This window comes from Bison bison, unplaced genomic scaffold (assembly GCF_000754665.1).
Source record: "Bison bison bison isolate TAMUID 2011002044 unplaced genomic scaffold, Bison_UMD1.0 scf7180017864065, whole genome shotgun sequence".
In the NCBI taxonomy this organism is placed as follows: domain Eukaryota; kingdom Metazoa; phylum Chordata; class Mammalia; order Artiodactyla; family Bovidae; genus Bison; species Bison bison.
Window position 1 is genome coordinate 2,171,412 of NW_011494637.1, and position 16,104 is coordinate 2,187,515.

The 16,104-nt window shown below is 36.5% G+C and overlaps 1 protein-coding gene across 1 annotated transcript in view; it reads left to right on the top strand.

The window, feature by feature from the left end:
* The window catches only part of QKI (QKI, KH domain containing, RNA binding), a 158,983-nt gene extending 145,087 nt beyond the window's left edge, over positions 1-13,896 (top strand). The window contains exons 9-11 of the mRNA XM_010836742.1: positions 879-1,154; positions 3,891-3,965; positions 7,915-13,896. Of these exons, the coding sequence (XP_010835044.1) occupies positions 879-1,154; positions 3,891-3,965; positions 7,915-7,931 (368 nt within the window). The 3' untranslated portion in view covers positions 7,932-13,896. The remainder of the gene's footprint in view (positions 1-878; positions 1,155-3,890; positions 3,966-7,914) is intronic.
* The last annotated feature ends 2,208 nt before the right edge of the window (positions 13,897-16,104 follow it).

Below are 16,104 nucleotides of genomic sequence, written 5' to 3' on the forward strand. Positions count from 1 at the left end.
ACAGAGAGCAGTAGATGATACTATTTTTAATCCTGTGTATTGTGCATGCTTTCGTAAACTTAGAGGACTGCTTTTTTATATTTAAAATGAAATAATGCGAAATTTATATTTTGAGACCATCCAAGTTTTATTCATCATTCATATGAACATAATATCATTTAAATTACAGGTATAGAATTTTAAAGACATAGCCAGCTTTCCAAAATATAGACACCCTAGTGTGTTTAGAGTGATTACTTTTTATAAATGGTTGGCTTTAATTTACTCATGAAAAAGAGTATATCATTAATAGTCATGTGTTTAGGAATGTGACTTTTTTATATTTTCTATGAAGAAGTTAATCACTACAAGTGCAGGAAATTAATAACTATTGGTTATTTTGGCTAAGTTAATACAATGAAAATTATTCTTTCCTTCATTTGAAACTGAAGCTACTCTTTAGAAATATACTAAAACTGTTATTTCTGTGGACTCCAATTACAGAGTGTTTTTAACATCTTTTAATGCAAGTGTTTTCTTGTGCTTCTGCATGTACCTTTATCATGAGATCTTAAAAATATAGACATACCAAATACATGAAGTAAATATAACCTATTTTAATGGTCTCATTCTTCCCCCCTCCCCCCAGTGGCTTTTTAAATTTTGCACATTTATTCTTAATCACATTGGGAAAGGGGAAGCTGTTTGGCATTTGATTGGTGTGCTTTGGCATTTTTGTGTGATCAGCGCATGTACTAATGATTTCCTTTTATTTTTCTTCTTTTCTGCTTTTTCCTTTTCCTCCTTCCCTCTCATTTTCCGTGTTTTACACTGCTGTCTCTGTACTTCCTTCTAAATTTCTTTGCTTACTGTAGCAGCCCTTGCCTTTTCTCTTGCAGCGACGGCCCAGGCTGCTCCGAGGATTATCACTGGGCCCGCGCCCGTGCTCCCACCAGCTGCCCTGCGCACTCCAACGCCGGCTGGCCCTACCATAATGCCTTTGATCAGACAGATACAGACCGCTGTCATGCCAAACGGAACTCCTCACCCTACTGCTGCAATAGTTCCTCCAGGGCCCGAGGCGGGGTTAATCTACACACCCTACGAATACCCCTACACGTTGGCACCAGCTACATCAATCCTTGAGTATCCTATTGAACCTAGTGGTGTATTAGGTAAGTTGTTCTCCCTGTATGGTTAACAGCATTTTTCTTCATCACTTTTGCTACCCCAGACTTTGAAATGATATATCCATTTTAGAGAGGCAAGACAAGCTTCCACTGGAAAGACTAAAAATTATTTCAGCCTCTTAAAAGTTCCCCCTTTAACTAATTGTACCTGAAATTTATTCAGATGCACTTTGGTGACTGACGGTCACTTTGGTTGGGTAAATTTGCAATGAACATTTTAAACAGAAAATGCTTTTCACATTTGACATCACCGAGGTCGTTCTGAATGTTAGATCCCACCCAGAGGCCTATCCCTTCATCAGCTCCACCACCCAGAGTTTTTAGATTGCTTTTGTGTCGGAAATTTATTTGTCTGCTACATTTTCAATTTTTGTGTGAAAGTCTTTTGAGACATTTTAAACCTGATGTGTGTTTTCTGATATTTGTGGTCACTTAAAATATGAAAGGGACCAGATAAATGATTGCATTCTTCAGGTTTCTTCAGTTTTTTTCTTTTGAAGTCCTAGTTAATATTAAAGATAAGAGACGTTCTTAGTTTCAGTAGTACAGTATGGAATTGATAAGTAATACTGTCTCACTGAATTAGAATCACAATTGAGGCAAAAATGAAGAAACAAAAAGTAAACAAAAAGTGGTGTGCTTGAAAAAGACATTACTGACGCCTTTTTTTTATAGAGTGGATTGAAATGCCAGTCATGCCTGATATTTCAGCCCATTGACTGCTGGATGAAGGACTAGAGCAGCAGCTGTTCTAACACGACCAGTCAATGTGGACACACTGTTTCTGCGCTGCCCCTTTGTTTTACCAGACAGAATTTGAGTTCTTTTTTCTTGAATTGTACATGACTTTGGTGCTGTGTGCATGCTGTTGACTTTTAGGACTTTGATCTTTTAAAGTTATTTTTTCCCCCAGCATTAATATTGATTTATAAAAATTTGAAAGTTTTTAATGAACCTGGACACTAAGATTGAAACTTGAAAATTCATTGTTCAATTAAAAACGCCACAGTGCTCTGTATGTTATCTGTGTGTGTGCATGCACTCAGGTGCGTTTTGTTTCATGAGCAAATACATTTTATTGTACATGTTTTCCGTTTATCTCTAAATCATTGTAAAAAGTATTACAGGTCAGAATCATACAATAGAACTGTTTCTGAGAGGCTTGTTTCTGTCGCACATTTCTTGAAGCGTTTTTTAAAATAACATGTAACCTGTAACCTGTTTACGTTTTCCTTTCTGTTAACGCTCTGTCCTGTGGCCCCATGCTGCTCCTTTCCCCAGAGCTCCTCTCTGCTGCACGCACAGCGTCTGTTCGAGGAGTTTGACTGTTGCTTCCCGCAGGGCTGGCACTCTGAGCCACCAGCTGCTGTTCCAGCACTCTCAATGCAAGATCTCACTGATTTTGCCTCAGCGAATTACACTTACATAAGATTAGTTTTTCCAAAATGAAAAAGGGGTGATGGACCAGTTTACTGCTTAGAAACAGCAAGAGGCACTGCAGTAAAATTTCCCATTTTAAAGCAATGTGCTTTTGTTGTGTTGGAAAATTTTTATTTATAATACTTAATTATTAGACTGACAAAATTGAAAGTAAAATACACAGATACCTAATTGACATGCATAAGGTGAATAATAATGAGCACTAAATGGCAAGATTCCATTATCAGTTTTATTTCTCACTTTGCCACCTAAGCAGTGAAACATGATATTGACCACTTGGAGAACTGAGAAAATGAATTTCAAGTTGCTATGTTATAATCAACTTGCACACAGATAACATGCATGCTATATATCAAGTCTCACATGAGTATTTTAAAATAAGCAGTGCCCTTCAAAACAGATGCAGACATGTGTGTTGGTGGTAGTGAGGAGATTGGTATTAGCCTCAAATCTTCATTGATGACTAATTTTTAATTCCCTTCCTTTTATCTTTAGGTATGGCTTTCCCAACGAAAGGCTAAGAATTCAAGAACGGTCTTAACTGAACCCTCATCAGATCTGAATTTAACAAATGCTTAGTCTCAGCAGCCTCCAGGGGGGTGGGAGGGAAGCTTAGCCTAGCAGTCAGTGACTTACTTGCACTTTTTGCACACTGATAGAAAATAAAAGTATGTTATTAATTGGTCTCGTCTGTAATCTTACAGAGTAACGGTAATTTATAAGGAGTGTACAGTAGTGTACTGACTGCTAAGTGTACTGTACTGTTCGCTTTACTAATCACCTAATTCATTGCAGTTCATACTTATTGACTCGAAGTTTAGAACCACGATCTGTAGGCTTTAAGAATTGCATTTAAACCTTCTTAAGTGATAGACTCTGGAAGTGTGGTCTTAAGGTTAGCAAATAATTGTCAGTATTAAACATGGCATTATTTAAGTAGTCCTGCTGCAAGAAAGGCACTTCAGTGAATATGTGACTAGTAAAGCCTAACTATGTTTGGATCTAATAGAGTTCATGAAATCTGTAACTTGGGATTATAAATGAATGGATAAAATAGGTTAAGGCCAAGATGATTGAAATGAATGCAATATTAATAGATGCATATATACGCAACATATAATGGTTAATTTTAAGACTACTGTGCCTTAACGTGTTTCCTAAAACAAAACTTTTGTAGTAAATGAACATTGAAATCCATTGTGATAAACCTGCTGTTAATGTTTGTTTCTTTTCCCTTGTGAATGTTTTCTAACTTTGTCTTGGTAATTGCAATTTAACTAGGTGCGGTGGCTACTAAAGTTCGAAGGCACGATATGCGTGTCCATCCTTACCAAAGGATTGTGACCGCAGACCGAGGTTAGTTTAGTTCTGCAGTTCTTGTTTATGAGAAATGCGTTGGGTGTTCATAAAGTTTGCGACACCACACCTGATGGAAAAACATCACTGCTTGCCTGCCATCGTTTCTTTTCCTTTTCTAAATTAATTCATAGTAATTGAAAGATTTAAGGGTTGGGTTTTTTGGATGTTTTCTTTTCCTCCCTTCATATTTTAATTTATTAAATTCTATTTTAGTATGTACAATGATTTATTTCTACTAAAATGTAAATTAGTCCATCTGGGGAGCTATTAAATTCTGATATTGCCTTATTTTTCAGGAATATTTTTTGCCCTAATTTACCTTTTAGTTGTTCTGAAATTTTGGGTTGGTTTTGCAAAAAGAACTAAGCAGATGGTGCTTTAATGAGAGAAGTAAAGGAATATATTCCTCCTGTGTCCTCTTGGAGAAAACTGAAGATTTAGTTTCCATTTTCCTTTTTAATAAGACACTTGAACCCCACTGTATACACACAAGGATATACATGTCAGGTCCTTAGCTGAAATCAGCAAGAGCCTGTGAAGATGACTTTGATGAAGTAGGATTTTTTAATAAATGAGAAAATCATTTCCCTTTTATTCTTACATTCTTGTCCCAAATCAGATCCTTTGATTTTTGTCATTTGCTGCTAAAATGAATTAGCTGAAGGTAAACATTTGTGGTGACATGAATCCAGCTGTTTGAAAGACCTTTTTTGACTAACCCATGACTGGAAAATAAGTCTTCATTTTTCTCCTTTTCCACATGTATAATTTGTGTCCTATATATGCCCTTGGACCCTTCTATAAAATTATTTATGTCTATTGAGGAGTGATGATTTTGGTTTATTGACATTGTTTTCTGAGTTTGTCATTACAAGGTAGCAATCCAAAGCAAGATTTTAAAAAAGGATTTTTTTTTTTTTGCAAACTTCTGTTATAGCACATCTTTACCTACTAATTAATTTGATCAAGGTCTCTAGTATTAGTGGTGGAAAGTGATGTATTTACACCCCAATCCTACATTTTCTATGAACTTGAGAAAGACCTAACCTGTCAGTTTCACATAGTTATCTTAAATACTGATGGACGCAAATGTTGTCCACATCAAAATAAAATACCTTTCCAAAGACATTGATGATATTTATTTAGCATCATACATAATTAAAGAGTTTTAAGACTTTTAACTAATACATATATTACTCATAGAGATTATTGACTAAACAGATCCCCCCAAGGTCAGCGGTTATCTATGAAGATAATATAAATATAAGTACATCATGCACCACAAGGAAATAAATGACCCTTTTTGTGTCAGAAAGTCTCCTAGTGAAGGAGGAAATTTAAAAAATCTTTTAAGTAACTCTTCAATTTAAGGAAATTGAGTAATTCCACAAAGAGCTGGGAGTTTTTACATTGTTAGTGTCTAAAACAGTTCTAAAGACTATTTTCAAGTAGTTTTCCTTCTGTTAGCCTTTCCCTGCATGCCCTTTTAAAGAGATTTCTCATAATTTTATTTTACCACATTATTGGTCTACTCAACACTCCAGTGCCTTGAGACAGTTGAAAATATTAGAAAGATTATACCGTATTTGAAACTGACAGCACATTCCATGAGAAGCTCTTTTGTAGTTCATGTGTTTTCATTAGTCCTGTCACTGTTTTTATTCAAAATGCAATGTCAGCAAACCGAAATGCTCTTTTTTTCTTTTCCTTTTTTTAAATAACAGATGCTTGTATACTGCTGTTACTATCACTGTAAGCACTCACTGGGTCTAAGGGAGAGGTCTGAAGTCCTTCACTTAAATTATTTTATGATACTACTGTTTTCTCTATTTTTTGAGGTTTTTTTAATGATTATTTTTTAATCTTTTGAAGGGAAGATTATGAGTATTCATTTATGCAAGGAAACTCAGCCCTTAGACGTATAACCATGTAATTCTTTATGAGCATTTAGAGTACTGCATGGTTGACAGACATCTAGTTCTTCACTAAAAATAACCCCCCCGTACACGTATTTCGAGACTGAATATGAAGCCTGTAAAAGACCAACTGACTTTTTAGTTGTAATGAACCGTCAGTGATTTTGCACGGTTGACACACCTGTGTGTACTGCAGGCCAGGACTTGGCAGAGGACATATTCTAGGTTTACTGGTATATATAGAAACAGGAGTTTGCTTGTTTATATGTTCCACACTCAAAAAGGCATAATCAAAATGTTTCTAAATAATGATTTTACAAAAACCATCATTTACATAATTTGTATAAAAAGCTTAATACAATTTTAATCAAAATTTTAAGTAATTTAAAGAATGCTTTAAGATTCTATATTTCTGGAGTACCTATGAAGTGGTATGACTACATCATGTGAAATATTTATTTTCTTCTTTAACTTTGGAGTAGCAGTTTTTATTTTAATTAAATAAAATTCCAATTTTTTCAACAAATTCAGGGAAGATTTGGTCACATTGAAGATACAGTATTTTTGTAGTATTTATAAGCTGTCCTATGTGATAGACTTTTAGAAAGCATTTTTTTTTATATGAAGGTAAACCAGTCCATTACATAGCTCGTTCAGACTCTGTGAACATTACACCTACTAGGTTTCGATTTATCACATGGCACAGAATCTGCCTTTGCACTGAGTACCTTTTCATTCGCATCTCCTCTGCCTTAGTCACAGTGGCAGCAGTGCAGAAAACTCTCTCAAACCTCAGAATATAGTAGAAATAATTAAAGCTGTTGAATGAGTCTTAAAAATCATACTACTGTTAAGTGGACCAAGTTTGGTGAAGCAGAATGTGACAGAGGTTGATTAAGGAAGGAGCAACTCAAGGACATTGGGAATGATAACTTTTCCACTTGAGAACTACTTTATGTTTTACTGTAATTTTTTTTTAATTTTTTTGTTCTGTTTGTTATTTTGCAAAAGAAAATAGTATTTACAGGTGGCTTCTTTTAAAATATAAAATATAAAGCAGGAATGTATATGAAATGTCAGATTTTATTGTATTTGCAGAGTATTAGCTTTGAAATTGAATAAAGAAAGCTGTTTGTAGTTTTAAAATGCCTTATTGGTATCAATTAGAAATTTCTTCTATTTTTTGATGTACTTAGAGCTTTTGAGTATAGAATTTTAAATGGCAGGATTTTACAGTGTTTACATGCAAGTGCATTTTATAAGTGTTCTATATGTGTAAAATAGTATTTCCAGCTGGAAAGTGTTGGCCGGCGCAGAAGGCCTGGCCCTTTTCTGGTTCCCATGATGTTGCCCACACTGCTAGACTACAGTTTAGTGTTGCTTTGTATCATGAGGCCAAGAAGTTCCATGTTGTTTGTAAATAGAATAATTGAAAAAGCAATAAACATTTATTGAACAAAAGAAACTTTGTTTGGCCCAGAGTTTATGTTGAACCAGATTATTCATAGAAATTAAAATTTCTTTAGATTCATTTCTGTTAATCATTGATTATTAATAATCACATCCATCATTAATAGTTGCTTTAATGCTTGCATCTGAGAGAATACTAATGCTTAATAGCAGTCAGATACTGATAGCTGCACTGACTGTTTCAGAATTCTGTATACCAAACCTATTCATTGATGTTGTTTTCCAGTTTCCTTCATTGACTGCTACTAACTATTAGTTGTTAGTTGTATTTTATTTCTATTTTTCCTGTTAACAGTTTTTTTTGTTTTTGTTTTTGTTTTTTTTTTGTGGGAGTGGGCTCTCCTTCATTTGTTCAAATCATGATATGGAATTGTCATGATTTTTATTGTATTCTGTAGATGGTGTCAATCAGTTTGTCAGAATTAAACATGCTTTTTTTTTATTAGTTGTGATTAGTTTTTCATGTTGTCATTAAGCCGTCACTAGCTGAAACTAATCTCTTCTCTATCTTTTCTTTTCTTTTTTTTTTTTTTTTTTGTTTTTTGTTTCTAACCACCCAGCCGCCACCGGCAACTAACCTATGACCTTCTGACCTCTGAACTCTTCACCCAATGATGACCTGACCATGCCTGCCTGCTGATCAGTTAACTGGTAATCGCCTTTGCTTGCCTGTCGTCAGTGCAGCGAGCTGAGGCACTTGTCCGTTCGTCTTACCATCTAACCAAACAAAAGACAAAGAAATCGTTGTCCTCCAACTCAGCTTTTGTTTGTTTTGTTTTTTCTTTTTCTGTTTGGGTGAAAGTGGTTCTAGAACCTGCACTGAATAGTAGTAAAGCAATAAGGCCCAATTCATCCCACAGCACTGATCATCTTGTAATGTCCCACCCTAAGCGAACGGTAAGAAGGCCTCACTTCAGAAGGGGAGACAGATGGCCCTTAACTACTCAGTGACAGAGGCAGTTACTGTGAGAGACTTCTAGGAACCTCTCTTCATAGCGAGTCAAAGCTCTCTGAATGTACTGTGTGCTGATGCATCATGCATGAACCTTTGGTCAGGGATGTCATTGGTGAAGTGATTTCAAAAAGTATTCAAAATTTGATATGCTGTTTAGTCACTACAGTGCCCTCAAAGGGCAGAAGTTGCAGCCTTTTTTATATTGCCTGCCAAAATTTGAAGTATTAGAAGTGTGCCATGAGAGAAAAACTTAACAAGGAATTTTGGAAAGTAATGCAAAGAACAAAACTGCAACACTATTTTTAAAAAGATAAATATCTGAGTTAAAATTACTGAACCTTTATTTTACACCTCCTTTAAAAAATATATGAGAACAAGGTACATGCATTATGTGTCACATTACTGGGCAAACTGTTCAAATATTTTTTTTAAACCTCCCTGTATAGAAAAAAATCATTAAGGATGTAAAAGCCATGCTTGCCTATTTGCTGTATACATGTAATGAAATTGTAGATAAAGTGTAGTGCATTGAAACAAATGAACAAAAAAAGTAGATACTTTTACTATACAAGGGTGCTGGTGCAGAAAAAATATATATATTTTTGGAAATGTAGCATTTTATACTTTCAAGTGTTATAAAAAAAAGAAAAAGAACAAAGAAACCCTTTATTTCATTAAATGATTTTTTCTGGTGGTTGTCAAGAAACAAAAGACCAAAAGAGCCTTTTTGTCTTTCTTTTTTATTTTTTAAGTATTGGAATAAGTCTAAAGAAAAGAAAGTGCCTTATTTTCCTTCATGGTCATTTAGTCAAGTGTCTTGTAAGATCAGCTCCTCCCTCAGAATACAAGTCAATGCCTGTCACTCAGTCGCCCAGTATGTGAAAGAAGATGTGAGGGGAGACACATGAGTTGATGGTTTGAATTAAATGATTTTTTGCCACATTACCTTGATATCAATTTGCCAAATCTGATACTGTGAAAAAATTTGATAACTTTTCTAATTCCTAACAAGTAAGTTTAAAAGCATCGTTTTAAAATAATAATTGAGTGCTTTTGGTAATTGGTATACTTAATGTTAGCCCAGAGGATTCTGAAATAAAAATTACGTGTGATCAGAACACCATTTATTTCATAGACAAAATTAGAACTTTATTTGGTGGGCGTGTTGTTGGATTTTTCTTTATTAATCGGTGGTAATAGTATACACAGCCGTCTTTTTCACAAAAATGAATCTGTGATTTTCATTCTGGATAACAGTGTTTCTAAATGACCCAAATTTAAATCAGACTCATTTCTTCGGAACCAGATCGCTTGTGTAGTCCATCTCTGCTGGTTTTAGTGGCCTAAGCCGCCACCACACACACACAATCCCACCCACCCACACGCACGCGCGTGCTCACACACACACATACACACGCCCCCAGCCCCAGTTTAACTTTAAAGGAATGTGAGAAACTAGCATCATTGTGCACATTACACTCAACTACATAAGAATATGAACTTGCAGCTTCTCCGGACGTTCAGTCAGTTTTGTAGCTGAAGTGCTTTGTGCACAAAGCTCTACATCTGAACTCTGGCCTGCAGATCTAAATGATCTGTAAGTGATCATTAAATGCCCAGTACCAGATGTGGCAAATGCCGAGTGGCCGTAGGTCCCCAGCTCATCAACTCCTGCCCTCTACATACCTTCACAGCTTCACAGTCAAAGGTCAGCAGTAAGCTCAGTAAGCACCTTCGCGGTGACCTCCATCATCTTGTCTCACTTGGAAACCGTTTTCAGTTTATTTACTATGCAATAGACATTCATTGTTTTGTATTCAGCTAGCTTTGGTTTAGTGCGCCACTGCTTTGTCTTTCTGTTACACATACAGTTGTTTTGATTTATTTACCATATGTGCTGTGCCATTTTGATTTTTATTTTGTTTGGTTGGTTGAATAAATTTGCGACACTCAAACACTTGAGGTGATAGTTTAAAAACGATACCAGTATTTGATCCAGTTTCATCTCAACTGTGTTATACCTGGACATTTTAGATGTTTATCAAAGGTCTTTTATGGGGAAGAAAGTAAATGTATGAAATAAATGCGTGACATTTATGAGTAATGTTGGCTCTGAACAAACGTTTGAAAACTTAGTTGATAAAATTTTGGATCAACTAAAAAAAAGCATGACTTTTGAAATCTCTGAATGCCTTGGTTCTCAGTATTATCATTCTTTATTGAATTTCTTTCTTATTAAAATATGTAGTTTTTAAGACTTTTTTTTTCTGACAGTATTATGTAATTTTTAGCGCGGGTAGATGGGAGTGTCGCTTGTATGTTACGTACAGCTGACATGTGTTTTGTCGATTCTTTATTATCTCAGTAGTTTCATGCTGTGTATGTACCATAACCAACCTATTGCCTATGAGAAACATGTAAGATAATGTATTTACAGCCATTGTTACAAGTTTATAATGTATTTTTCTATCTTGTTTTATATGTATGTTATATAACATTCAAAAAGAATTTTTTTCTTGATTGAGAAAAGGATACAAAATGCAAAATCCACAATTTTGATAACTGAAAATTGCCAATTGTTTTGCAGTACTTTATTATATTGGGTGTCTTGTCTTTCTTGGGCTTTTAGTTAGCTAATGAATGAATACATTAGACACTTTTGGGTTTTAGTTGGGATTTTACATAGCTTGCATTTTAATTCTTTGGTTCTTTGCTGTTTCTATTAACCCATAGCATTATTTTAATAAATGTTATAATATCAACCTACTAACTCTGGACTATGTCTGTTTATTAACCTTTACATGTTTAATTAAAATAAACAAATAAAGACAAAAGAATGTAAAGTCTTGAATTACTGGACTAACCCTGAAGGAAGTGACCACAGATAACATAGCGTGACTTGTTTGTATGTTGTTTGTCAGCTGACAGTTCCGCACACTGCTGTTAAAGCGGCTTTGGTTATTCTGGCCTTTTACCTTGAGGGGAGGTGCCAGGAGAGATGGGAACAAAGTAGTGTTGGTTTGAGGCGTTCTTCTAGTCGTGCCACCTGCCTTTCAACTTCTGCATTACTAATTCCACACTTTCTTATTTTTCCTTCTCCAAAATAATCACTGTCTGCTCACAGCGTAAAGGGTAAAGAGATTTATCGTAATGATATACCCAAGAAACCAGTTTGATTCTTTGTTGAACCATTTTTTAATTTTCTATAAGTAGATAATCTAATGGTCACATTATAAAGCAAAGCATCTGGTGACGTTTTACCTTTCTTCAAATTGGTGTTTTAATTGGACGTTTTTCCAGTATACAGTTATGAACTGTTTTGGCTAGCTGCTCCTGTTAAGGAAAGCCAAAGGTAGAGTGGCTCCGTGTCTCAGGCCAGCCCCGCGTCGCCATTCACGACGACCACAGACGCAGGCCCCCCCAGCACGAGGCCAGACAGCATCGCTGAGCTTTCTCTCTCGCCCTGTTCCACAGTACAGTCAGAATACTTTAGTACAAGAAGTCTGAGGGGGAGGAACAGTGCATTTGAAAAGCGGTGTATATACCGTGGTTTGCATGGGAGTTAGATTTATTAACTTACCTTCACGCTTTTCTTAGCTGCAGCCTAGGTAAACTGACCTCTACTTACCTATTCTTTTAACTCTTGAGGTGCATTTATGTTTCACAGATACTGGTATTTCCTTTTCTGTGAAATGGTCCTCCTGGATAATAAAAATTCTCAGGATGAATTTTTGCATTTGCAAATAATGCCTTATTTCTGTAAATTGCTTTTTATTTATTTTAAAGTTCTAAAATTTGGGGCTGAAATGAGTCACATTGTTCCAGAAGACATAACCACACCAATATGGTATTAACCAGACTGTCAGAACGTAGCCCCATAGTATATATACATACATGAAATACGTAGAATAGCAAGAGCATCAGATTTAACCATAATTTAGATGGTTCTTTTGATCAAACATATTGTTTCTCTGATGGGGAGGGGGCAATCTATTATTGTTAGGTAGACAGCTTTAATATGCTACTATCTTTAAAAGTTCACATTGCCGTACAGTTAATACATATTGTTTTGTGAAAATTTGAAGATAACTTTCAAGCTGCTAGTATACAGGTCATCGTGGTACCATGTACGGAAGTTGATGAAGAATTTCTATGTATTTTATTCTACATTTTCTGAAGTCTGTGAATGCAGTCTCATCTCATTTTCAGTTAAGAGTACTTTTATGTATAATTACGTTGTATTGCCACCTTTTATGTTGGAAAAGTCCAGTTTTAAAAAACAAAAATGACAAAACCCATTTTTATACAGGCTATAATAGTATTAAACTTGAAATCACCAAATTGTCAGAATGATAAAATGCCAGAGTCAGCTTATTGTTTTATACTACTAGTATTTGACAAAGCAATTGGAAGTTAAGCTTTCAGTTGAGAAGTTGGTAAAGTTATGTACTTGCAGTCAAGCATCTTTTTCTTTGGGAAAATGGAGCATGAAAGTCGATACTCACCAGCACACTAGTACACTCTGTGTGGGAGAGCCCACCTCGGGGGCAGTCAAAGCACCCTGTCCATAAAGCCAAGATATGTGAATGTTCACACAAGAGGTGGTTAAGGTTTCTCAATAAATAATGAATGAATATAAAGGGCTGTAAGTTTTTTTAGTCCACCAAAAGCAGACAGTAGGTGTGATTTACATTACATTGATTTGCTCATTACCAAATCAAGACTCTTCTTTACCAGCTAACTTTTATAAATGACAGTCTAAAGTTTCTCCATTTTGAGGGGGAGGGGTTTGTGTGTTTGAAATAAGGTGTCTGTTATGTCTTGGTAACAATTAGCAATTGTAGGGTTACCAGCAAGTGATTTTTAGTAGAGTGAAACGTATTGTTGGATTATAATCCATTATTTAATAGCAAAAATTATCCAGAGAACTTTTTAGACTCATAAAGTTTCTAAGTAAATGTAGTTTTTAAACATCTTCAGAAGTTTCTATTTTATTTAAAATGGAAAAAGGATTCATTTTATAGATAATTTTACTTTTAGAAATGTTCATATGGTACACACATGTAATTTTATCTGTGGTTTCTCTTAACATATTACCTATGCCTTTGCTATGAAGACACATAACAAAATTACATGCCTCCCTGGTACTCAATGCTGAATCAAACTGGTTCACCCAAGTGTAGAACTCTCCTTTCTGTCTTTCTGCTGCACTAATTGCAGGGGGCTGGCAGAGGAGGAGGAAGTGTCAGTTCACAGGAGACGTGGCCGGTGGGTGCAGCGAATAGCACAGCGTGGGCTTCTCACCGCTTACAGTGTCGCTGTCCCTTCATGGCAGACACCGCATTGCAGACAAAGCGCAGCTCCCAGAGTAAAAAATACATATCTTTTTGAAAGTGCTGTTATTGAGAAATTTTGACTACCAAATACATCGTTTATGACTTATATTGTAGTGGTGTGTATGAAACATTTAGAACTTGTGGAAATTGTATATACAGAGAAAAGTTGAAATAGGTCTTTCCAAATCGTATGTGAATGGAGAACCACATATGACTGTACATGACGTGCAATAAACCAACTGGAAAAAGTGCATGTGCTTCATCCTCTCAAGCCGACTGCAGCTGAAACGCTGCTCGTGCAGACCCACACGTGTGTAAATACGCTCATGTCCCATGCCCCTCCCCAGGCCCACACGTGTGAATATGCTCATGTCCCATGCCCCTCCCCAGGCCCACACGTGTGCAAATATGCTCATGTCCCATGTCCCTTCCTAAACCCCACACGTGTGTGTAAATCCAAACCCCACGTGTATAAATATGCTCATGTCCCTTCCCAGAACCCACATGTGTGTAAATATGAAAGTAAAGAGTGCACGTTACAGTTTTAGCTTCTATTGGTGCTTTTAACCCTATTGAGAAGAAAATAGAAGAATCTGACATTCTGGAGCAACATTACCCCTGCTGTCAGTGATTAGAATAAAGGAAATCACTAAGTGATTTAGCTACAGTGTTGCTCAGTTCAGTGTGCATCCAAAGTGCTTGTTTCTAACTAAGGAATGGAGGCGCAGCTGTACACAGTTCTGCTTGTGTTCTGGTGGCCCTGTGGGGCCTTACCTCCCTGACCAGGGGTGGAACCCGCAGGCCCCACCCTGCAAGTGCGGAGGCTTAGCCACTAGACTGCCCAGGGACGTCCTCGTATATCGTTCTTAGATGGAAGAAGAAAGGAGTGCTGACCAAATTTTGATCCTGGGGGCCATGTGTCAAGGATTACTGTTACCAATTTCTTGAGCACGGAAGAATTGGTTAAAAAAGAAAAAATCAATGATGTGAAACCTTTTCTCAGAGATCTTACCTTGACATCTAAGTTTTAGGACTCCCTGCACCTTAAATTTCCCAGTCCTCACTATTCATGAATGTATTCACCAGGTTTCTTTTCCCCCTTTCTGATCACTCACTAGAACCTCTGTCTTCCGTGGCAGAGTTCCCTTCACACGCTTCTGAGAGCAGCTGTCAGAGGTAGGACCTGAGCCCAGGGTCCACACCAGCTGCCCACAGGTGGCGCTTAGCCTGGCCGACGCAGGGTTGCTGTTGCTTTAGTTACCTGCCAGCTTCAAAGCCTTGATAGATGTTTTTTAAACCCTCTTCATAAAGTCGACCCTTCAGAGACCAGATTACCTAGAAAACTTCGGCCTGCGTGTGCCTCAGCCGTCGGGTGAAACACAAGAGTTCCACTACCCCTTCTAAACCCAGGTCCCACTGGTTAGTCACGCCACCACCTCCATACGGCCCGCAGTGTGTGTGTGTATATATATAAGGGTCACACCTGGGCTCTTGGCGGCCACACTTCATCTTGGTTTAGCCTTCTGGCCTCCCTGGTGCCTGTAGACACCAGTGCTTCCCCTTCAGGTTCAGAATGGTAATTCCAACCCTTCACACACCAAACTAGCTTCTCAAAGGGTATAATGTAAAACAGGTTTTCAAGTTTTCCTCCTAAAAGATCAGATGAGTATGGTTTCTATTTAAAGATGGCTTTCATAATTCATCTATTTCTTAATATTTAGGGAGCAATTCCTAATTGCTTGTGTGCTTCCTTGTATGAAGGGACAGGATGAATTTGGGTTTCCTTCCAGATGTCACTTTTTTTATATAATTATCTACCTCTTTGTAGGAACTCTTTATGGTCTTGTTAGAAAGCAGTTAAGCTAATTGAACATTCAAAAAATATACCACACCTAAAAGAAAACATTAGTGTTAATGAGTTCATGTTTTTCCAGAAGAAGTACATTAAAATCCAAGTCTGCAGTTATACATAACTGTTTTGTGGAAAACATGGGGGCCTGTTTTTATGGTCTCTGCAGCAGTTCCAGTTCGAGGGAGCATCTCAAAGTGAGAATGGAAAGTTTTAACTCCTGTGGTTCTGATTTCTTCGTGTATGCCCTGGTTACTTAGCTGAATACCAAGGAAAACTAGGGTGAAGTGATTACAAGTAAAATATTGGAAGAAAATACTCGCAAATTAATCCAGAAGTATTTTCTTACATATCTTCGAGTTGATACTAAAAATTCCATGATCATTTAACTTCAAATGTCTATCAATGTTAGGGGAGGAATAAAGTGCCTTGCCTATACCCAAAACCTGAATTTTAAAAACCTCTTGTCACAGTGTTTTAAGTAATTTAGCCTAAAAATTAGAACGGACTAACAGTGCAGGTGAGAAGCTGCCTTGAACACTTTGAAGTAAATTACATAAATGATGCTTTTGCCCAGTGATTTTTCACTTAGGTGAAAGAACATTGGAAA